Source organism: Leucoraja erinacea, unplaced genomic scaffold (assembly GCF_028641065.1).
Source record: "Leucoraja erinacea ecotype New England unplaced genomic scaffold, Leri_hhj_1 Leri_759S, whole genome shotgun sequence".
Lineage (NCBI taxonomy): Eukaryota > Metazoa > Chordata > Chondrichthyes > Rajiformes > Rajidae > Leucoraja > Leucoraja erinaceus.
This window is the reverse complement of record NW_026576684.1, coordinates 52,214-76,035: the sequence shown is the minus strand read 5'-3', so window position 1 is coordinate 76,035 and position 23,822 is coordinate 52,214. Positions and strand designations below refer to the sequence as shown.

The 23,822-nt window shown below is 46.2% G+C and overlaps 1 protein-coding gene across 5 annotated transcripts; it reads left to right on the top strand.

Annotated features, from left to right (window-relative positions):
- Positions 1-18: 18 nt before the first annotated feature.
- Positions 19-23,201, top strand: LOC129694692 (SUN domain-containing protein 2-like). Of its 5 annotated transcripts, XM_055631429.1 has the most exons (11): positions 19-4,263; positions 8,018-8,239; positions 8,942-9,019; positions 10,172-10,215; positions 10,757-10,913; positions 13,584-13,796; positions 14,651-14,735; positions 17,985-18,097; positions 20,329-20,496; positions 21,305-21,397; positions 22,931-23,201. In XM_055631429.1, the coding sequence occupies exons 1-11, from the start codon at positions 4,204-4,206 to the stop codon at positions 23,042-23,044; spliced, it is 1,347 nt and encodes a 448-aa protein (XP_055487404.1). In that variant the 5' UTR covers positions 19-4,203; the 3' UTR covers positions 23,045-23,201. The 5 variants fall into 5 exon arrangements, with proteins under 5 accessions (XP_055487404.1, XP_055487405.1, XP_055487403.1 ...); XM_055631430.1 differs by lacking the exon at positions 21,305-21,397; XM_055631428.1 differs by lacking the exon at positions 22,931-23,201 and having other exon boundaries at positions 21,305-22,918.
- The last annotated feature ends 621 nt before the right edge of the window (positions 23,202-23,822 follow it).

Genomic DNA, 23,822 nt, shown 5'->3' with positions numbered 1-23,822 from the left:
CAAAAGGTGGTGGGGTGTATGGAACAAGTTGCCAGAGGAGGTAGTTAAGGTTGAGACTACCCCATCGTTTTAAAAATCAGTTAGATAGGTACATAAATACGACAGGTTTGGAGGAATATGGACTAAGCGCAGGCAAGTGGGACTAGTGTAGCTGGGACATTGCTGGTCGGTGTGGGCAAGTTGGGCCGAAGGGCCTGTTTCCAAACTGTATCACTCTATGACTCTAGTCTGTATAAGGTAGTGTCAGTGGGCAGGAATCGTTGGTCAGTACGGATTCAGTGGGCCGAAGGGCTTGTTTCTGTGCTGTGCCTTTAAACTAAATTTAAAAAATGATAACCCATTTATTGTACCCCAGGTAAACGCACCACAGGCCAACCTACTTGTACTACCCCAGATAAACCCACTAGAAACATAGAAAAAACATAGAAAAATAGGTGCAGAAGGAGGCCATTCGACTCTGAGCCATGGACTACAAGATAGCTTGCCCACACTCTACCCCAGATACACCCCTCTGATTCTGTACCCTAGGTTGACTAATCTTTGCATCAGTGTCACCATGGCTCTGAGCTTTGGGTGTGTGGAGTGAAGGTCTGTCAGCAACGTGGGTCCATGGAGGGGTCTGTCCATCTCTTGACCATAATCATTGACCTGATTCTGTCTGTTTGATGGGAGCATTCAATTTGCTTGTAACGTGTGTGTGGGAAGGAACTGGAGATGCTGTTTTAAACTGAAGATAGACACAAGAAGCTAGAGAAACTCAGCGGGTCGGGCGGCGTCTCTGGAGAGAAGGAATGGGTGACATCATCAGACTCCAGAGATGCTGCCCGACCCACTGAGTTACGGCAGCTTTTTGTGTCCATCTTGCTTGAGACGGGGTTAGGTTCAATATCTGGCTGATGTGTGTGTTTCCCCTCCAGGTGTGTCCCTCACGTGAAGAAATGGATGCTGCTGGTGTTGCTGGCATTACTGGGTAAGGACCTGCTCCATTTCTTCATCGATCATTGATGTCTGCAGGGCAATATGAAGAGAAAATCTGCACAGAGGGTTCGAGCAGTTGAGGCAAAGCATGAGGAGAAACAGTCAAGTTGAGAGTAAAGGATTAAAGGTGGAGGGAGGGATTGGGGTGTGCCCTGGGCTGTATTTGACAGAACAACGCTGGCCAGTTTATAGTGTAAACTGAGTATCCGGAGCCCAAGGTTCTTATTGGAATTAGAGAGTGAGGTCCAAGCAGCTGAATTGAGGTTGTGTTATATTGTACAGGCCCAGTGCCTACAAATGCTCATCACACGTCAACCCACTCATTCCTGGGATCATTCTCGTAAACCTCCTCTGGACTCTCTCCAACACCAGCATATCCTTCAGATGTGGAGCCCAAAACCGCTCACAATACTTCAAATGTGGTCTTATAAAGCCTCAGCGTTACATCTCTGTCTTTCCATTCTATTATCAGGGTGCTTGTATTTGATAATCTCGCTGTTCTAACGCGTGCAAAGATGCTAATCTCCAGATTGCTCCCAGTAGCTGGTACAGTGATTGTAGGTGTGGGAAGGGAGTGTGGGTGATGAGTAGGGGAGTGATGGTGTAGGAGGCAGGGCTGTATATTACTCGGGCACTGGCACTGGTTCTGAGGGCAGGTGGCACCTCGAGGCTGGGACCAATCTCCTCGATGGGTTTGTTAATGACGTTTGGACGGGTTGATATGGTTTGGTATAGAAGGAAATTTGAGCCAAGATTTGGGGGGAAGATGGGCAGAACAGGGAACGAGAGCTTGAAGTTAGTGAGTGTTTGGGAGGAAGAGGAAAGAAAGGCTGGAAAATCCAATGGAGGAGTGTGGCTCCACTTGAAGCAAGGATTCCATCGAGGGGAAAATGTCAAAGGCTAGAGGGCATAGCTTTCAGGTGAGAGTGGCGACGTTTAAAGGAGATATGGCCCCAAAGTTGTTTTTTAAGAGTGGTGGGTGTCTGGAACGTGCTTCCCGGGGTAATGGTGGAAGCAGATACGATAGTTGATGTTTAAGAATGTTTTAGATTTTAGATAGGCACATGGATATGCAGGGAATGGTGGGAAATGGATCACATGCAGGTGGAGAGTAGTTTAACTTGGCATCATGTTCGACACAGACATTAGGCCGAAGGTCCTGTTCCTGTGCTGTTCTATGTTGGAGGATGACTTGCTTTCACTCTGATTTTGTTCTGAGCTGCTCATTATGGAGAAGGGAGACTGAGGGATGACATTACTAGTTAATGAAACGTTGTAAACTGTGAAAGAGATGATATGTGTAGGAAGGAACTGCAGCTGCTGGTTTAAATCGAAGAAGGGTCTTGACCCGAAACGTCACCCATTCCTTCTCTCTAGAGATGCTGCCTGTCCCGCTGAGCTTATTTCAGCATTTGCGACTATCTTCAGAAGGGATGATATGTTAAAAAGTCGTCAATGTCGAATGTAAGATGAAAATGGGCAATTGCTGACTTGTGAGTGCACTGTTGACCCCAAATAAGGGTGTGAGAGAGAACAAGTTCATAAGCAAAGTTCCAGCAAGTGTAAATGTGCAAGGACAATGTTATTGGATTTCAATTCCCCGGAGGTGAATCGTGATTAGTTGTAGCTATTCATACGAGGGGGATAATATTGTTACAGTAAACAAATGTGAAATATTGTGTGGGATGTGCAGAGAATAAGGGGAGGCATCAAGGGTCGGTCATTTTAGTCAATGGGTAACTCACCAGGCTCGGATGAAATGTATCCCAGGATGTTGAAGGGAGCCAGGGAAGAAATTATAGATGCTCAGACCGTGATATTTTGAATCTTCCTCACTGCAGGAGTAATACTGGAGGATTAGATTACTAACATACGGTTGTTTAAAAAGGGAGCATGGGAGAGCCCAAATAATTACAGGCCAATTTGCTTAACCTGTGGAGGACAAATTATTGGAATAGATTCTAAATGGTATATAAAATTAATTTAGAGGTGAATGTTTTATAGAACTGAGAGTAAGCATGCAGGTACAGCAGGCAGTGAAGAAAGCTAATGGCATGTTGGCCTTCATAACAAGAGGAGTTGGGTATAGGAGCAAAGAGTTCCTTCTGCATGGGGCCCTAGTGAGACCACACCTGGAGTATTGTGTGCAGTTTTGGTCTCCAAATTTGAGGAAGGACATTCTTGCTAGTGGATGCCAATTCTCTGGATGCTTTCAAGAGAGTTAGATAGAGCTCTTAAAGATAGCGGAGTCAGTGGATATGGTGAGAAGGCAGGAACGGGGTACTAATTGTGGATGATCAGCCATGATCATATTGAATGGCGGTGCTGGCTCGAATGGCCTACTCCTGCACCTATTGTCTATTGTCTAAAAGTTGAGTTAAGGAGAGGTCGTCAGGATGGAGTTCTTGCAGGAAGGCTCTGTCTGACTGATGGTTACATTGTTTGAGTTGGTGACAAAGAATTGATAAGGCCAGCATGTTTCATGGAGACTATGGTTTTCAGTGAGGTTTTTGGTAAGGCCCCATTTGGCAGGTTGGTTAAAAAGTGAGTGGTCCATTGGAACCAAAATTTGATTTGTGGTAAAAAGCAAAGGTTAATGTGTGGGAAGGAACTGCAGATGCTGGTTTACACCGAAGATAGACACAAAATGCTGGAGTAACTCAGCGGGTCAGACAGCAACTCTGGAGAAAAGAAATAGATGACGTTTTGGGTCGAGACTCTTCTTCAGACTGAGAGTCGGGGGAAAGGGAAATGAGAGATATAGACAGTGATGTAGAGAGATGTAGAACAAATGAATGAAAGATATGCAAAAAAGTAACAATGATAAAAGAAACAGGCTGTTGTTAGCTGTTTGTTGGGTGAGAAAGACTACAAACAATGTGTCATCAAGTTGACTTTGAAGCTGGTATAACTTGGGTGGGGGAGGGATGGAGAGAGAGGGAATGCAAGGTTTACATCAACTTGTAGAAATCAATATTCATACCATTGGGTTTTAAGCTGCCCAAGCAACATATGAGATGTTGTTTCTCCAATTTGTGTTTGGCCTCACTCTTAGGACAGAAAGGTTAAGTGTGGGAATGGGAAGGGGAATTAAAGTGTTTGGCAACCGGGAGATCAGGTAGGTCCAGGCAGACTGAGTGCAGTGAGCGGACTGAAGCGACTGCATACCTTGAATGTTGCTTGCTTCAGTGCAACCTTTCTGCCTCCGCAGGTGTTGGCCTCTTGATGGCATCCAGAGGTATCTGGTCTCGTCCCGAGAAGCTGGGCGCGCTGGAAAGCACTCAGGTGAGCCCCTGACCGTCCCATCCTCCTACACACTCGCTCTTCCTCCTGGAGCCCTCCGCAGGGCATGGCTGCCCCTGAGCATTCCGGGTGTCTGGGGTTATGGGGAGAAGGCAGGAGAATGGGGTTAGGAGGGATAGATCAGCCATGATTGAATGGCGGAGTAGATGGGCTGAATGGTGTAATTCTGCTCCTATCACTTATGGCCTTGCCAAGCAAGTTGGCAAACTGCTCATTTGACCCACAGTCCTCTAAACCCTTTGTCAATATTTCTGTCCAATTGTCTTTTCAGAGTGTCAGAAACCAGTGTCCCTGGTGGATCTTGGCATTCACTGAAACTCTTCCACAGCAGTAGGAGCTTCTAATGCATTTTTAAAATTCCATGTGTGGGTTTTAGTAGATTAGAAGTTGTTCTTCGTCCTTCCACGGCCAAGTCTGACTTAATCGGCCATCCTGTCGATCAGAACAGGCTGTCCTCTTTGCCAATACACTATAATAGACCATCCCTCTTGCCAATCACAAAACCAAGTACATTTGGCTGACCCTCCCTCCTTGTTGTGCATGGGCTTCAATCAGCCATCCCTCCCGGCTTCTCACTGTGCCTTTGTCTAGTTGCACGTTCTCTTACACTGGAGGCCTGTCCTCCTGATGCAGCTGATGCTTGCAGTGGGAATGGCATGTGAATTGGCTGCAGCACTAGTGCAGCTAGTGGCAAGTGCTTCGCAGATCTGAAAGGGAAGGGTGGGAGAGAGCATGGGAGGAAATCCCGTAGGGGTGGAGGGCACAGCCCCCATGTTTTGCGAGGTGGGGGACAATCACCCACCCCCATGTTTTGTCATTTGGATTTTGAAATTCGGTAAAAAAAATCTAATAAAATCTCTGCTTTCCGCGAGACAGTGGGGATGTCACTGTTAAGCGCTTGTTAATTGTCTCTAATAACATTGTATTAACACGATGTGTCACCAATTGTGTTTTGACCTTCAAGTATTACTGAAGGTATTCACGGAGAATTTCTTAAAGCTGTCTGATGCGGGTACAGTTACCATTTGAACTAATTGGATGTATTGGTGGATGGGAAAGATTTAAACGGTTCAAACGGGTTTCCTGGCTCGCTTGCAAGTAGGGCCTTCATTCAGGTAACACGGTATTTAGTATTTTCTTTCCCATATCTCTGTCTCTTTGCCCGTCCGAGGGTGGTTCGGTTTGCCTTTATTTGTTTCAGTTTTATTTGTTTAAGTGTTATTTATCACATTGTTGCTTTTGAAAGATTCAAGCGGGTATCAGACGTTTTCTCAGGGCTGAATTGGCCGATACGTGGGGCCTTTCATCGCCCGGCTCGGCTTAAAATCAATCTGCTGCATCAAGGCGATTGAGGCTCCCGATGTTGAAGCCCCCGCCGGCCGATTTTAAGCCGCGCTGGGTGATGAAAGGCCCCGCAAACGGGCCAATTCAAGCCCCACGATTCGGGGTGAATGAAGCTGCTGTTGCTGGACTTCAGAGTCGGTCACCAACCAGGTCAGCTCCCAATGTTACCGTCCACATGGCCCCCACGGCTGAAGCCTTGTGTGTGTGTGTGTGTGTGTGTGCGGGGCATGCACGTGGCTCCATGTGTGTGAATTGTGTGTACGCGCGCATGCCCGTAGCTACCTTGTTTTGTGTCCCACCCCCACCCCCATGTTTTGACAGTGATTTAAACCCCGGAGAGAGAGAGAGTACCCAAGAATGACAGCAGGGACAGTGCACCTCCTTGAATTCACCCTCTGAATCCCACTCCAGACTGCCCTAACTGATTTCTGAATGAAGTACAAAGCTGCCGGTTCAGTTTAGTTTAGAGATAGAGCATAGAAGCCGGCCCTTTGGCCCATCGAGTCCGCACTGACCAGCGATGTTCACACATTAACACTACTCGACACACACCAGGGACAATGTTACATTTATACCAAGCCAATTAACCAACAAACCTGTACGTCTTTGGAGTGTGGCAGGAAACCAAAGATCTTGGAGTAAACCCATGCAGATCACGGGGAGAAGGTACAAACTCTGTACAGACAGCACCCGTAGTCAGGATCGAACCCAGGTCTCTGGCGTGGAAGACAGCAAGAGTCACCGTGTCGCCCCTCGGATGTGGGAGGAAACCGGAGCAACCAGGGGAAACTCCCACGGTCATAGGGAGAATATACACAAGAGAGCACCCAAGGTCTGGGTCAAACCCAGATCTCTGGCACTGTGAGGTAACTTGGTCGGCTTCGATGTTGGGCGGAAGGGCCTGTCTCCGTGTTGTATGATTCTGCAGACCTGAGCCCTGTGCTTCCAGATCAGCAGCAAGGACCCATACTGCAGTTATCCAAGTTCCCAACACCACTGAACCGCCCACTGCTCAACTGCACAGACTTGCTACACATTAAATGCTGGAGTAACTCAGCAGGTCAGACTGATTCACTGGAGAAAAGGAATAGGTGACATTTCTGGAAGGTCTCGTCCCGAAACATCACCTATTCTTTCTCTCCGGAGATGCTACTTGACTCGCTGAGTTACTCCAGTTTTTGTGTCTATCTTCGGTTTAAACCAGCATCTGTAGTTCCCTCCTATGCATTCTGACAGCTTGCTAGCTGGTTTCTCGACACTAGCTATGCTGTGCAGCTTTGAGCTCCAAACCCGTGTGTGTGGTTTGCACACCATTCGTTAGCTGCCCGCTTCTGTGTGGCCAGCTCACCTCCCTCGTGAGAAAAATCCATGGGCCAAACATACTTATTTAGATCTAAAGCATTCTCGGGATAATCTTTGTCATTTGACGGTTACCGCACATGGTATAGATGTCTACTCCGGTCAGTAAATGTGGAATCAAGGACGGCTCAGTGGCATAGTGGTAGAGCTACTGCCTTACAGCGCTTGCAGCACCAGAGACCCGGGTTCAATGCTGATACCGGGTGCTGACTGTACGAAGTTTGTATTCTCTTGGAGACCACATGGGATTTCTCCGAGATCTTCGGTTTCCTCCCACATTCCAAAGACATACACATGGGATTTCTACGAGATAGTGCATGGGGATCGCTGGTCGGTGTGGACCCGGTGGGCCAAAGGGCCTGTTTCCTTGCTGTATCTCTAAACTAAACTAAACTGCACACAATCCCCAGGCAGAAAGAGCAGTGAGACTTGCAGCTTTGTGGCTGTGGTTGGGAGGTGTTGCCCAGAGCTGCCACCCAGGGACAAGGCAGTGTTTAATCACACACACACACACACACACGCACACGCACACGCACACACAGGTGGGATTTGACCTTCCTGCCGCCCGTAAGTGTTGTTGCTGGGACGACTTGAACCTGAGCACCGGGCGGTCACTGGAGAAATGTTGATCAAAGCTTTCCCATGGCCAGTGGGGGAATGGGTGAGCAGACATGAAAGGCAGAGGAGTGCTGGAAATGTGGGTGGGAGGAAGGAGCAGCAGGGGAATAGCCTTTCAGCCTCCAATGTCAATGTGGAACATGATGCAAAGATGACTAATCTTGCTTACCTGCACACAATCCATATCCCGCCATTCCGTGCATGTCCATACGACTATCAAAATGCCTCTATCGTATCTGCCTCCACCGCCTATCCTGGCAGAGCCTGTTCCAGGCATCCACCTGGTATAAAAAATCAATCACTTTTATACTTTATCCCTCTCATCGTAAAGCTATGCCTCTGGTCTTTGACATTTCCACCCTGCTACCACTGCGCCACCATACTGCCCAAGCTGACTGTCTTGCTCTGTTCCTAGGCTGGCCTGCAGGTGCGTGTGCAGAGAATGGAGAAGGAGCTGGAGTTGCTGACCGCTGACTTCCGGGCTTGGCTGGACTGGGGCGGTGGATCGTCTGAAACCATACGCCTCCCTCCCCCACTGACACCAGCCCACATCATCAAGCTGCTGGGCAAGGTAACCCTTCAGAGACTGGATGAGCTTCGGAACATGCTGCCCTTCGAGTCGCTGGAGAGGGTGCAGGTGAGTGTCAGATGCTGGCAGCTTGGCCTCTTCCTCCACCCCTACCTGGCAGTGATGTGTAGAGTCTGTACGTAGGGGGGTGAGCAGAGCCTTGATTGACACAGAAGGAAATCCAGTTGTTAGTTAACCTGTTGCTTAACCTGCCTGGTAGTCATTGAGAGAGATGGCATGGAAACAGGCCCTTTGACCCACTGAGTCCACGCTGACCATCGATCACCCATTTGCACTAATCTAATCCATTTATTATCTGGCAACTGAATAAGTTTACCACAACTAGAGAGCAGTCCTGAACAACGATCTACCTCATTGGTGACCCTCGGACTATCTTTAATCGGATTTTACTATCTTTACCTTGCACTGAACGTTATTCTCTTATCATGTATCTATACACTGTAAATGCCCCGATTGTAATCATGTATTGCCTTTCTGCTGACTGGATAGCATGCCACAAATGCTTTTCACTGTACAGGTGACAATAAACTAAACTGAACTTTATTCTTTCCATATTGTCTTCAATCCCCTCCCCCCCCCAGATTCTCCACTTGCCGACATGGAAGAGGCAATTTACACCGGCCAATTAACCTACCAATCTGCACACATTTGGTTTTCTCTCTCTACAAAGACTCTCACTGTGTGTTGGACAGAGGTGGGGTGGGTGCGTGCCCCTGGTGAGACTGTAACGCTGCGTGTGTTTGCTTCCAGGCTGACATCGCCGCCATCCAGCAGATGCATGAGGAGCGGACGGAGCCAGCGCTGCGGGCAGTTGGTTGCAATACCAAGGTGGGTGCGGGAAGAGAGAGCTGGAGCTGGTGCTGGTGTGGGAGAAGGGGTAGAGAGGGCACAGGGAGTCATGGTTCATAAGTGATAGGAGCTGAATTAGGCCTTTCGGCTCATCAAGTCTACTCCGCCATTCAATCATGTCTGATCTATCTCACCTTCTTAACCCCATTCCTCTGCCTTCTCTCCATAACCTCTGACACCCATACTAATTAATAATCTACCTACCTTTTCCTTTAAAAGATCCACAGCCTATTGTGGCAGCGAATTCCACAGATTCACCACATTCTGATTAAAGAAATTCCTCCTCATCTCCTTCCTAAAGGAATGTCCTTTTATTCTGAGGTTAAGGCCTCTGGTCCTAGCATGGCAAGTTTTCCTTCACATTCTGCCTGAAATGGCTGCTTTTAGTCTTTTTTTTGTTTTGTTTTTGAGATACAGCGTGGAAAGTCTGCGCTGTCCAGCGATCCACACACACTACCACCATCGTGCACACACTAGGGACAATTTACAATTTTACTAAGCTATTTAGCCTACAAACCTGTACGTCTTTGGAGTGTGGGTGGAAGCCGGAGCACCTGGAGAAAATCCACGCAGGTCACGGGGAGAACGTACAAACTCTGTACAGACAGCACCCGTAGTCAGAATCGAACCTGGGCCTCTGGTGCTGTGAGGCAGCAACTCTACCGCTGCACCACCGTGCTGCCCCCCAGCTGCTCTACCTCTCAGTCAGACCATTTATCGCGGCACCATAATATCAAGGCCAGTCACCTCGGTGTTGTGCTGGTCTCAAGGACTGGTCTCCGTAACCACTTGGGCAGAGAATTCCCTGCATTTCCCATCCTGTGGGTGTTAAGCTGCTACAGTTCAGTGAAGTTTGCTTTATATTGGTTGGTGGATTCTGCGGGCAAATTATGAGAATTTGTGAGATTTCAAAGAAAATTCGTGAAGGACTGGGATTCTCTGAGAGCTGGCATTGATTTGATGGGCTGAAATGGCCTATGTCATTAGGAAATATGAAGTATGGAAAAGTGACTTCTGCTTTACATATATTTGTAAATTTGACTTATGTTGTGAAAAAAAAAAGTAGCTGCGAGTAGAATTAAAAAGCCTCCGAACTTGAAAATAAAACTTTTTTTAAATTTCTATTCCTAGATGTTGTTGCAGAAGGTGAAGGAAATGGAATCTGCTGTGGAAAGGTACAGAGTGTTTCCAGCCAGGAGTGGAGCAGCAGAAGACCCCTTGGGGGGGGGGGGAGGGGCTTCGTCGGTTGCTGCGTGAAACAGGTCAACGTCGTTTTTAGTTTAGAGGTACAGCGTGGAAACAAGCCCTTCGGCCCACCGAGTCCGTGCAGACCAACGATCACCCTTACACCTGTAGTCAGGATTGAACCCGGGTCTCTGGCGCTGTAAGGCCGTAGCTCTACTGCTGCACCACCGTGCCGCCTCTGCTCCTGCACTCTGGTGGCTTGCTTTGTCCTGTATAGGACAGATTTTGTCTGGGCCATAGCCAGACATAAAAACAGTATTTTTCCACGAGCAGTAGCTCTACTCAACAGCCAAAAGTCTGCAGGCTCTTTTTACTCTGGTACTTTATTTCCACGTGTTTAAATTATAATGTTTTATTTTTAATTTTCTACTGTATATCATGTTTTTATCCTTGCAAGCAAAGCACCAAGGCAAGTTCCTTGTATGTATACAAACTTGGCGAATAAAATTATATTTATTATTATTATTATAGGTTGACGGATGAACAGAAGCAGCTACTGACTGCACTGGCGCTGCTGGAGGAGCAGCTCGGCCAAACACGGCTGGAGCTGCAGGCTGCACGTGCGGTAAACAAGGACATGGACTCCAGCATGCGAGCAATGGAAAGCAGTGTGAAAAGTATAACTGATGTAAGTTTTCCCAAATAGTTTGTATTTAACTGTAAAAGGCCAAAACTTAGCATTTCTCCTTCCTTGGAGATGATCAAAGAGATTGAGGTGAAGTGGAAAGTGTGGAAAGTAACTTCCCCTCTTCCCTCCCCTTCTCTAACACTCAACTCTCCCTCTCTACTGCGTTCTTCCCTTTCTCTCATTGTCTCTCCTTTTCCCCCTCTGCTCCTTTCCCTGTGTTCACAATGTGGTCTCCTCTACATTGGAGAAATCAAACAGACATTGGGTTTCTACTTTGCAGAGCACCTGTATTCGATCCACGGGGCACTCCTGAGCTTCCTGTTATCTCATTCTGACTCTTGGATGTAGGAGTGACCGAACAGTCTGTGACTTCCTGCGCTGTTGCAATGAGGCTCAAGTAATTTTGAGGAATGGCATCTCATCTTCCATTTGGGCTCATGGCAGTCCTCTGGGCTTGAACTAGATTTGATAATCTTGGGTGACTTGATTCCTCTGTTAGTATCAGTTGTCCATTTGTGATAATAGGGTTGGATTGTATTTTAAAATATCCAATAGTGGAGGGCATGTGCACGTTGACCTGCCAGACATGTCTTGTTTGAAAAGTGTCTCCACCTGAAACATCACCTATTCCTTCTCTCCAGAGATGCAGCCTGTCCCGTTGTCTATCTTCGGTTTAATCCAGCATCTGCCGTTCCTTGTTAGACATGTCTTCTTGCTCTGCATTTTGCAACTGCTATGATCTTTTGTCTATTTATCTTATCACCTAACGTCTCCTATTCACTCCTTGACCAGATAGCTTTACTTGCAGCTTATCACCATGGTCACCTGGTCTTACACTATCAGAGCCATCCACCCACCTGTGCAGCTTTACAAGTTTATTTTGTCGCCTCCCCAGTTCTGACGAAGGGTCTTTGACTTGAAACATGAATTCTGTTTCTCTGGCTACAGATGCAGCCTGACCCGAGTGCTCCCAGCATTTTGTTTTTCAGATATATTCCATCAACAGTTTTCATGCATTTATTCTATTTTTTTTCCCTATATGACTGCCACCTTTCAGTCCATGTTAGCACACGTCCTCCAATATCTTGGGCTCTTAATTTTTTTGCAGCAGCCTCATATGTGGTAAATGCCTTTTGGAGATCAAAATACACACTACATTTCCAGGAGATAGACACAAAAAGCTGGAGTAACGCAGCGGGTCAGACAGCATCGCTGGAGAAAACAAATAGAAAATTCCTTTTCTCCAGAGATGCTATCTGAGCCACTAAGTTACTCCAGCGTATTGTGTCTATCTTTGGTTTAAACCAGCATTTACAGTTCCTTCCTGCTACATTTACAGGTTTCCCTTATCAACTCCCTATCACATCCTGTCAAGTTTTGTCACACATGATTTTCATTAAACCATGTCGGCTGCATTTGATTAGATTCAGCTCACCAAATGATTAGTTATTTCCTCTTGCGAACTATGAGTGCTGGATGAATTAGAATCATAGAGTGATACAGTGTGGAAACAGACGCTTCGGCCCAACTCGCCCACACCTGCCAACATGTCCCAGCTGCACTAGTCCCACCTGCCTGCGTTTGGTCCATTTGCCTCCAAACCTGTCCTATCCATGTACCTGTCAATTGACCTATAGTTCCCAGCTTCTGTTTTACGTGCTGGGAGGCCAGGTGAATCTCACTCACAGCCTCTTCTCCTGCTGGTCCAGGTGCCCAGTAAATGTGAGATCTGCTTCCAACAGCCATTCAGGCAGTGAACCCTTGGCCCACTGTACTAATTGCATCAAACCCTTGTGCCAAATGAATTACATTTCCAATTTTGTGTAGGAAAGATGGTTACCTTGTTTACTCTGAATGGACCAGTCAGAATATCATAACCTTATGTGGAGGAAGGAACTGCAGATGCTGGTTTACACCACAGATAGACATCAGCGCGAGACAGGCAGCATCTCTAGGGGGGGAGGAATGGATGACATTTCGGGATGAGACGTCTGAAGAAGGGTCTCAATCCGAAACATGATCCATTCCTTCTCTCCAGAGATGCTGCCTGTCCCGCTGAGTTCCTCCAGCATTTTGTCTCTTTTTCTATAATATTATAACCACTCAAACAATCTACCTGCTGCAGTTCCTGGCGACTCTCCTTGCAACCTTTCTTCTCCAGTCGTGCCAATGTCGTAAACCTTTCTTGTGCCTCTCTAGTGCACTCCCATCAATCCTGTAGAATGGCAACCAGAATCCACACAATGTTACAGGTACTTCTGAGCTAACGTTTTCCACAGTTCCAAGATAAATGTCTCTCTGCCTTCAAAGACCCATGAACAAGCTCTCCAAAGATAGACACAAAATGCTGGAGTAACTCAGTGGGACGGACAGCATCTCTGGAACATCAGATAGACACAAACCGCTGAATAACTCCAGCATTGTGTGTCTATCTTCAGTGTAAACCAGCAGCTGCATTTCCTTCCTACACAACAAGCTCTCGAAGATATTTCTGTTCCCCACCACGGTTCAGTATCCTTTCAGCTATAATGTATTCCCTTGCCTTGTCTCCCTCACCAAAGGATCAACAATTGTAAAATAATATTTTTTTACGATGACAAAGATACTGCTTTGCATTGATTTCAATGTTTATAAGGAGGAGCACTGACTATCCTGCTCTTGTGTGTTTAGAAGGAGAAGGCATTGCTCCCACTTGTCAACAAGCTGCTGTTTGGTTCCTCACAAGACAGCACCAGGGAACCTCTGACAGCACAGCTGGTGCATCAGCAGGAACTTGAGGCCCTCCTTGCTGGCTTGGAGAAGAAGATCCGATCAGATGATTCACTATATCCTGGTCTGGCAATGAAGGCACACTCGGCAACTGTCAGAGTAGGGATTATTAAGGTACAAGCATGCAAGCAGCCAGTGGCTCTAACCCTGCAACAGACTATTGTATTTCAGAAAAGTAATTTATTCATAATATACAGTTAATGAAATTGGGGCATGTCTTGCTCTATGTTCCATCAATTCAGCACTTTTGCTTGCAATGTGTCAATGAACACCACATCCTTAAACAGTGCTCCCATGAAGTGTCTGAGAGTCCCTCAGTGTCTAGTGGTGGCTGGACCTTAGACCAAGGCCACTTCCCTACAGCCTCTGCGGTGACTGCACTGACCTTCAGAGTGTCCCACACACCACATACTCTCGCACCCAGGAATGTGCCACACAGGAGGTTCCTCACACTACTGTTGGCAAGTTCCTCTGATTGGGGAGCCATCTGATGGGATCCATCGAGTCCTTCTCCCACAGTGCCTGTAGCTCGTTCTACGTTGGTCACTTGTGGTCAAAGGTAGTTTTCTTCAGGAACCTTTCTGTGAAGGACAGGTAGTAAGGCAATGTCAAACTGAATGGAATATTGCATAAGTCTACATCGGCCAACAGCTACACTAGTCCCACCTGCCTGCGTTTGACCCATATCCCTCCAAACCTGTCCTATCCATGTCAATGTACTTTAATAATTATTGACCTAATCACATGATCCTGCCGCCTTCTATGCAGTATACTTGGGCTCTCCATTGCTCACTTTTATTAGACCTTGCTAATTCCAGATTATGGGAATGGATAAGAGTGAACATTTTGTGGGAACTGTTGAAGGGAGCATTGCACGTCTGGTTTCTGTATGTGTGTGGGCTCTGCACTCTGTTGCACTCTACTGCCCACTTCTTATCCCAGATTATTGTTAATTTTTCCGTTGGTAGGAAGTGGAAAGCATTGTGGAGCAAGCCCTGAAACTGTACAGCGCTGACAGGGTTGGATTGGTGGATTATGCACTGGAATCTGCTGGTAAGTATCAGATAAAAGCCCGGGCCAAGTAAAACTGTGAATGTAACAGACTGAAAGCGTGTTGTGTGGGCTGGCACTTTAGTCATGTCTGACTTGTTCCCAAGGAATGGGGTGCTCTTTCACACTGGGCGATACGTCCTGAATAGGCAAGTACAAATCTATGTTCACAGTACACGTTTCCCCAGAGCTGCTGAGGTTCACACTGCAGAATGTTCATTTAACTTGTAACTGCTTGATGTTGCGCCAGCCACAACTCATTTAAAGGCTGAGCCATCGGTTGGATGGCATTGCCCTGGGGCACCATCGGCCATCTTCATTCTGTCTACTGCTCCACCATCCCTGCAAACACATTGGTTAATCTCTTGTGCTCTCTCTCCGAAGCTTCATGCCTTTCTGAGGGCAAGGCAGCCAGGACTGGATGCACTACTCCAGCTGTGGCCAAGCCTGTGTTTTACAAAGTTCCCCCATCACTTCTTTGCTCTTGTACCCTGAGCCGTTATTTATAAAGTACAGGAGTTTTTAAACAACATCCTAAACTTCCTTCTTTCAGTAAACTAGGCACATATATCACCCACGTGTGTAAGAAGGATGTGAAGGTCTGATGAAGCGTCTCAACCCGAAGCGTCACCCATTCCAGAGACACTGTTGTGTCTTCACTCCTTTTAGAATTGTGCCCTCTAGTTTACATTGCCTTATTCCTCCTCCCAAAATGAAATATTTCACATTTGATTTAGAGCTGTAACCAGCCTGTTCAAACCCTATTCTGTATTTGCTTCGAATTCCATTAATATCCCCAGCTCACAGTATCATCTGCAAATCTGGAACTCAAAGTCATTTAATGCGTATGAAGAAAAGGTGGATCTTATTCTGCCCACTGGCCAATTTTACAATTTACAATTAACCTACAAGCCTGTACATCTTTGGAGTGTGGGAGGAAACGGGAGAAAACACATGCGGTCACAGGGAGAATGTACAAACTGCGTACAGACAGCACCCGTAGTCAGGATCAAACCCAAATCTCTGGTGTTGTCAGGCAGGAGATCTACTGATCCGTCACTGTGCTGCCCTGTGCTGTGCTCTTCTGTTGGTTAGCCAGTTTTATTCCTTGAAGCAAAGTTTAAGTTGCAGAGAAAGTGAGAACAAAATAGGTAGACTGGAGACCAGGAGACATTTGAGATGAACGTCGATACCAGCTGGATCGGTGGAGATGCAACTAGTGGCAGACGAATGAAATCCTAAACACCTGTAGAAGTGCAAGAAAAGAAGACAAGCTCATGGTTTGAAATGTGGATAGAAGCTTGGGTCTTCTCAAGCTAACATTGGATTTAATTGGAATTGTTTAGAAAACTGAAGATCTGCTTTAGGTTTCTGCCATCTGCAGAATGACCAGGATACTGCCTGGATTAGACAAAATGCTAGAATAGAATATAAGGGGAGGTTGGACAAACAGATTTTTTTTGCTGGAGCGTCAGAGGCTGAGACGAGACCTGATAGAAGTGTATAAAATTATGAGAGATATATAGATGGAGTCGGCAGTCTTTTCCCCAGGGTGGAAATGTCAAATACGCGAGGGCATCGAGTTAAGGTGAGAGGGGGAGATGTTTAAAGGAGATGTGGGAGGCAGGTGTTTCTTGCACAGCTGTAGGTTTGCTGTCGGGGGAGGTGGTGGAAGCAGATACAATAGTAATCTTTAAAAGGCATTTGGACAGATACATGTACAGACAGGGAGTAGAGGGATGCAGACTATGTCCAGTCAGATGGGATGAGTAAGCACTTAGGAAACCTGAATGGAAACCTCTGGAGACTTTGAGCCCCACCCAAGGTTTCCGTGAGGTTCCCGGAGGTTTTTGTCAGTCTTCTTAATGGTCGAAAGTGGTTTCCGCTTCTTCTATATTCCGGTGATTATTTCAAAAAATTAAAAACCGGCCGCGACTAAAAATAGGTTGCCGTTTTAAAAATCGGTAATTTTTTAGTCTAAGCTGGTTGCGATGCTAGTTGATGGTGGTTGCCGGAGGTTGCAGGTACCTTCCACAAACTGCAACCTCCGGTTGCGATTATAACATTAAATTATTTCTGCTGTTGTGCTGGATGTGTTGAGTTCTTGGACAAATTGGAAAGTTCTTAACAGGTGGGGGACCAACATTCTGGCACGCAGGTTTGCCACTGCTACACGGGTGGTTTTAAAGTGAATAAGGGGGGAGGGGGTGTAAAATGGGATAGTCAAGATCATTGTGGGGATTACTGAGGTGGCTGCAGGAGGATCGGGCCTGGGAACCTAATATTCAAGGTTATACATCCTATAGAAAGGACATGTAAGTGGGTGGGGGGTGGGGTAGCTCTGCTGATGAGGGATGGAATTCAGTCCCTTATGAGGGAAGACATAGGGGCTGATGAGGTAGTCACTGTGGATTGAGTTGAGGAACTGTAAAGGCAAGAATATACTAATTGGTGTTATATACAGACCCCAAATAGTAGCCCGGATGTAGGGTGAAAGTTGCAGCAGGAGTTAAAACTGGCGTGTAGCAAAAGTAATGCCACTGTGGCGATGGAGGATTTCAATATGCAGGTAGACTGGGAAAATCAGGTTGGTTCAGGACCCCAAGAAAGAGAGTTTGGAGAGTGCCTCCGAGATGGATTCTTAGAGCAGCTTGTAATGGAGCCGACCAGAGAAAAGGCAATTCTGGATTTAGAGTTGTCCAATGAACCAAATTTGATAAGAGAACTCGAGGTAAAGGAGCCGCTTGGAGGTAGTGATCATAATATTAGTTTTAATCTGCAATTTGAGAAGGAGAAGGTTAAATCGGAACTGCCAGTGATGTAGTTGAACAAATGGGACAACGAAGGAATGAGAGAGGAGCTAGCCAGGGTAGACTGGAATGGGATCCTAGCAGTTGTATAGGGCTCTGGAGTATTGTGTACAGTTTTGGTCTAATTTGAGGAAGGACATCCTTGTGATTGAGGCAGTGCAGAGTAGGTTCATGAGATTGATCCCTGGGATGGCGGGACTGTCATATCAGGAAAGATTGAAAAGACTAGGCTTGTATTCACTGGAGTTACAAAGGATGAGGGGAGATCTTATAGAAACATATAAAATTAAAAAAGGACTGGCGAAGCTAGAAGCAGGAAAAATGTTCCCAATGTTGGACGAGTCCAGAACCAGTTCTCTACAAACCTGCATATTTCTTGAAGGATTCATGATTAACTTTGTCCATTCAGTGATATGATTCTGATTATTTTTTCTCTTGTTAGGTGGCACTGTGATCCACACGCGCTGCACAGAGACGTTAGAGACCAAGACTATTCATAGTCTCTTTGGCATTCCACTGTGGTATCAATCTCACTCACCCAGAGCTGTCATTCAGGTATATAATCCTTGTGCTGCTGCTCCCTTCTGTCTTGATAGCAGTGACCTTTGAATCCTCTCCTAGAGGCAGAAAGGTGCAGAGACGCTATAGGTCCACAACTTCAAGATTTTCTGTTGGGGGCACCACAACTAGTGTGTGTCTTCTGCTTTCCCCAGGTTTATGTGAACATTCTACGTCTGCATAACAGTTCTTCCCAGTCATAAGAGTGCAAGGTATTGATATATATGTTAAAAAAAAAGTCATGTATAAGCCCATCATGCGTGCTTGTTCAGTACCACAGTTCTGGGATATAGAATAGAAACATAGAAATGAGGTGCAGGAGTAGGCCATTCGGCCCTTCGAGCCTGCCCCGCCATTCAATATGATCATGGCTGATCATCCAACTCAGTATCCCGTACCTGCCTTCTCTCCATACCCTCTGATCCCCTTGGCCACAAGGGCCACATCTAACTCCCTCTTAAATATAGCCAATGAACTGGCCTCAACTACCCTCTGTGGCAGAGAGTTCCAGAGATTCACCACTCTCTGTGTGAAAATATGGAATAGAAACATGGAAATTATGAACAGGAGTAAGCAATGTGGCCCTTCAAATCCACTCAACCCCTCAGTGTGATCATGGCTGATCATCCAAATTGATCCTCAGTTGGAGGACTCCCCATACCTTTCTCCCCATACCTCTTGGTCCCTCTAGCTACAAAAACAATATTTAACAAATGAGTATATTGAACGATCTGATTTCAATTGTATTCCATGATAGAGAATTGGTTCTTGGTTTCTTGGTCCTCCAAAATATTCCAAATGGAATTTAAACTGGAGGTGGTAGTTCACTGCTCTGGATGAAGAGATTTCTCCCCCTCTGAGTTTTATATGACCTCGCCTTATCCTTGCACTGTGAAACTGGTCCTGAATCTCCCCAGCATCAGGAACATCTTACCTCTAATCTTCCCAGTCCTGTTAGAACTTCTAAATTGTCTAGGTTTCTATAAGATTATCATTCCTTCCAAACCCCAGTGAATATTGACCAGATTGCTCTTCAGACGTCAGCCCTGCCATCCCTACAGTCAATCTGCTGCACTTTTGATGTGGTCCCTCCATAGCAAAAATATAATTCCTGAAGTAAAAGTGGGCTCCTTCCATCTGCTTTAACCAAACTACAATGCGTTATGCTCCCCATTCCTCTCACCTGAATGTAGATTGTCAGTGTGTTTGTCAAATCTTCAATTGAGTTTAGATTTTTTTATTCCACTTATGGAGTCATATAGCAGAGAACCAGACCCTTTGTGCCTAACACGTCCAGGTCAGCCATCAAATACCCGTACAACTAATCCCATTTGCCAGCTTTTGCCTGTAGTTTACAGAGGAGCCTAAATCCAGAGGGTATAAGTTTTTAAGCAAAGAAAGATTTAGAGGAAATCGGAGAAAGCATATTTTGGGTTGCATTTGATCACACTGCCCCTGCTGCTGCTATCATCCCTCCCTCCGCCCCGACCCCACCCGCGACCCATACAATTTAAATTCTTGTTGATCACCGAATATTTCACGACAGAGCGTGAGAAATTTGTGATCAGCGTGAGAATTTGTCAAAATGCATGAGTCTCACGCTCAAAGCGTGAGAGTTGGCAGCCCTGAAAGTATCCACTGACTTGAACTCCACAGCCCTCTGTGGCAATGAAGTTCCTCCTCACCCCCTTTCTAAAGGCGCACCGTTTAATTCTGAGGCTATGACCTCTGGTCCTAGACTCTCCCACCAGTGGAAACGTCCTTTCCACATCCACTCTATGCCTTTCATTATTCTGTAAGTAACCTCGTATCCTCACATGGATTTTGTCCAAAAATCGAAATCTTTGCTGTCCTTTTAGGAAGAATCAGTGTTCTGTTGAAAGAAAGGGGGATAATTGTGGGTAGAGAATTGTGAACGGCACAGTGGTAGAGTTGTTGCCTTACAGCACTTGCAGAGCCAGAGAACCCAGTTCGAACCCAGTTCATAGGTGCTGTCTGTACGGAGTTTGTACGTTCTCCCCATGACCTGCGTGGTTTTGCTCCTGGATCTTCGGTTTCCTCCCATTCTCCAAAGACGTACAGGTTTGTAGGTTAATTGGCTTGGTAAATGTTAAAAAAAATATCCCGAGTGTGTAGGGGATAGTGTTAATATTTCCTGTTTCCGCGCTGTATTTTTTAACTAAACTGAGAATCTTTCCTAATTTTTTTGTTTATGTTCTCTCTATCAGCCGGAGGTTCATCCTGGGAACTGTTGGCCATTTAAAGGCTCCCAAGGCTTTGTTGTCATCGAGCTTGCTGTCTGGATCAGGCCTACAGCCTTTACCTTGGAGCACATTCCAAAATCCATTTCTCCGCATGGATCAATTAGAAGTGCCCCTCAAGACTTCTCTGTTTATGTGAGTGTCTGTTTGGAGCATGCTGCTGAACATGGCAAGGCTTTCTTGGACATTGGATTCCATGTCCAGGGTCTCGAATGGTCTCAATCCACGTCAATAGTATTAACAAGTTCCGTTAAAAATTAGCAAATTCCATTTCACAGTCCAGAACAATAATCCCTCAAATAGTAGGCCCTCTAATATAATCTTCAATCTTCCATGCTACCCAAATTACTCATAATGGTGTTTGAGCTGTGATTCTGAGTTTTCACTGTCTGCACTGAGTTTTGTCACTTTATTGCACAATCCTCAACACTGCTAACCACAAAAACATTATTTAGTGATTAAGCAACTTTACAACCAATAGATGAGATTAAAGTTAAAACAACCCTACACATACTAGGGAACAATTTTTATGCCAATGCTTTCCTGAGTGGGGGTGAACAATTCTTCACTGGTATTCTCTCAGGATTGAGGATGACCTGCTTCCACTCTAGTTCTGTGGGTATAGAGGTGCCTGATGAGGCCCCTGTGGTGGGACACACTGATTCTATCACAGATTGGTTGATGCAATGTATGCAGGACATCGTTTCATTCTGTTTGATTGTGTACAGATTCACTTCATGTGCTAAATGAGGTGAGGGCATTTTTCCAATTGACTTTTAGGGAACTACTAGTTCTGTTTGAAATGAAATGACTTTATATATTCAACCAAGCTTTCTTCCAGGCAAGGATGAAAGTCCTGCTTTCATCAGGTTGGTATAATTGTTGGGGTGACTGGAGAGTAATTCTCTGTGTACAAAGCTTACTAATTTCTATTTGTTCACAGGGCTTGGATGATGAAAATCAAGCCGAAGGGGTCCTGTTGGGACAGTATACGTATAATGAGGAAGGGGATTCAATCCAGACGTTTGAGGTGCAGGTATGGAATGCAGAAGGGATCATTGATTCTTTGCTGGAACAATCCTATAACCTTGGCCTTTTCCTGCAACCTTTTATTTTCCTTTGCCTCAAATATCTATCTATCTTTTACAAAAATAGGCTTTGCGATGTAGTAACTGTTAAGCAAAATCTGGCATGTGCCAATATTTGACAGTTAGCTCACTGGTGTTTGAACTGTGATTCTGCGTTTTGGTGCTGACTTCACCCATGTTTGAGTTTAGCTTAAAGATTCAGTGCTGAAACAGGGCCTTAGTCCGCACCGACCAGCGATCCCCACACACTAACAGTATCAATAGACAATTGGTGCAGAAGTAGGCAATTCGGCCCTTCAAGCCAGCACCGCCATTCAATGTGATCATGGCTTATCATCCACAATCAGTACCCCGTTCCTGCCTTCTCCCCATATCGCCTGATTCCACTATCTTCAAGAGCCCTATCTAGCTCTCTCTTGAAAGTTTCCAGAGAACCCTCCTCTGAGGTAGAGAATTCCACAGATTCACAAGACACACACGAGGGACAATTTACTTCTTTACCAAGCCGATTAACCTACATTATTTATACCTTTAATCAACTCACCTGGATTAGAAAAACGGCAGAAATCAGTGCTGTAACGGACATGCTGCTCGTGCACTTGCTTTACACCGAATATGAACACAAAATGCAGGAGTAACTCAGTGGGTCAGGCAGCATCTTTGGAGAGAAGGAATGGGCGGCGTTTCAGGTCCAGACCCTTCTTCAGACTCGTATTATCGCAAATATCATATTGACTGGAACAAATGACGTTAAAAATACGAAATTGCAAATCTGCAGGTGATGGAGGCCTGAAACACAATGCTAGAAATAACTGTGTCAGGCAGCAGGTGTGCAGAGATACTTTTTTAAATTAACCATTCATGCAATCTGGTCAAGGATAAACATATTTTCAGATGCAGAGATAGGGAAACCGAGGCGAGCTGGATCAGTGGCTGATCTACTTGAAGCATCTACAAGTTTCAAACTTGCTGAACCAATCCAGATTACGGATTGTAGAATCAAGAACCAAGCAGATGCTGGTTTACCAAGGAAAGACGCAAAATGTTGGAGTAACTAAGCAGGACAGGCAGGTCCAGGAATGCTGCCTGACCCACTGAGTTACTCCAGCCATTTATCTTTTCACAGTAGAAGTTTATTTTTCATGGCCACTTTATTCACAATTTGTCAGTTGCCACAAAGCAAGCCTGTGTAAATAAGCATGTTCTCTCCCCATCCACGATGCTACATGGAGTAAAGCTGTTGCTCCCAGTATTTCCTGCTGTAATTTGAGATCCATGTTCTTCTTATACCTCTGTAAAACATCTACCAAAATGCTTGTTATCAATGCTGTATGTAATTGAATAGACTGTCCTGAAATCCATGATCAGCAGGATGTTGTAAGTCTAATTTTGTAGCTAATCCATCTTCTCTCCTGCCTGCAGTACTTTCATACTGAAGCACAGGTTCCCTGATCTGTCGTCATGTTTTTTTTTCTTTGTAGAATAAAGATGCTGCAGCATTTAAACTAATTGAACTGAGGGTGAATAACAACTGGGGTCATCCAGAATACACCTGCCTCTACCGGTTCCGCGTCCATGGAGATCCAGTGATATGATGCTGGAAGTTGGCTACCCCGCGCTCGACAACCCTCCAACCTCTACCCCGCCCGCGCTCCACGTTGATTTCCCACAACCATGTCAATTTCTGACATAAATGTCAATGTTTTTTTTTAATTATTTATAATTATTTTATATTAAATATAGTTAGAGTGAAACATCCTTAATTTGAAAGTTTTTTCATTTCGTTGGTGGGTTGTGGGAGGGGGGATGTGTGGGTGGAGGGGGGAGGGTGGTGTGATGGTGGGGGGTGTGATGGGGGGGGTGTGAGGGGGAGGGGGGGGGTGTGGGAGGGGTTGGGGGCAGGGTGGGCAGGGGAGGAGGTGTGAGTGGGTGGGCCGGGGGGGGGGGTAGGGGGGTGTGGGTGGAGGGGGCTTGTGTGAGTGGGGGGGGATAAGGGAGGGGGCGGGGTGTTGTCAGCAGGTTGTGGGGGGGGAGACGGGTGGTGTGAGCAGGGGAGATGGGGTGTGGTAGGGGTAGTGGTTGTGGGCAGGGGTGTGGTCAGGCAGGGGGAGTGGGGGAAGGTGGGTGTATGGGCGGATGTGTAGGGGGAGGGGGGGTTATGGAGGGAGGGGGGTTGGGGCAGGGAGAGAGCTCGGAGAAAAGACGGGGTTGTGAGGGAGAGGGGTATCATGGGGGTCAGGAGCCAACGAGGGCGACCAGAGCGGAAGGGGATGGAGCTGACAGTGCGATGGGAACTCACAGCGGGCGCTGGTTACTGGACATTCTCCTCCGCGGGGATCAGATTCTCCACTTTCCATTTGGTGCATGCGCGGG

Coding starts and splice junctions, on each gene's coding strand:
- LOC129694692 (XM_055631428.1), top strand. CDS start 4,204: ATGGCATCCAGAGGTATCTGGTCTCGTCCCGAGAAGCTGGGCGCGCTG. Junction 8,240..8,941: donor AGTCGCTGGAGAGGGTGCAG/GTGAGTGTCAGA, acceptor GTTTGCTTCCAG/GCTGACATCGCCGCCATCCA. Junction 14,736..17,984: donor TTATGCACTGGAATCTGCTG/GTAAGTATCAGA, acceptor TTCTCTTGTTAG/GTGGCACTGTGATCCACACG.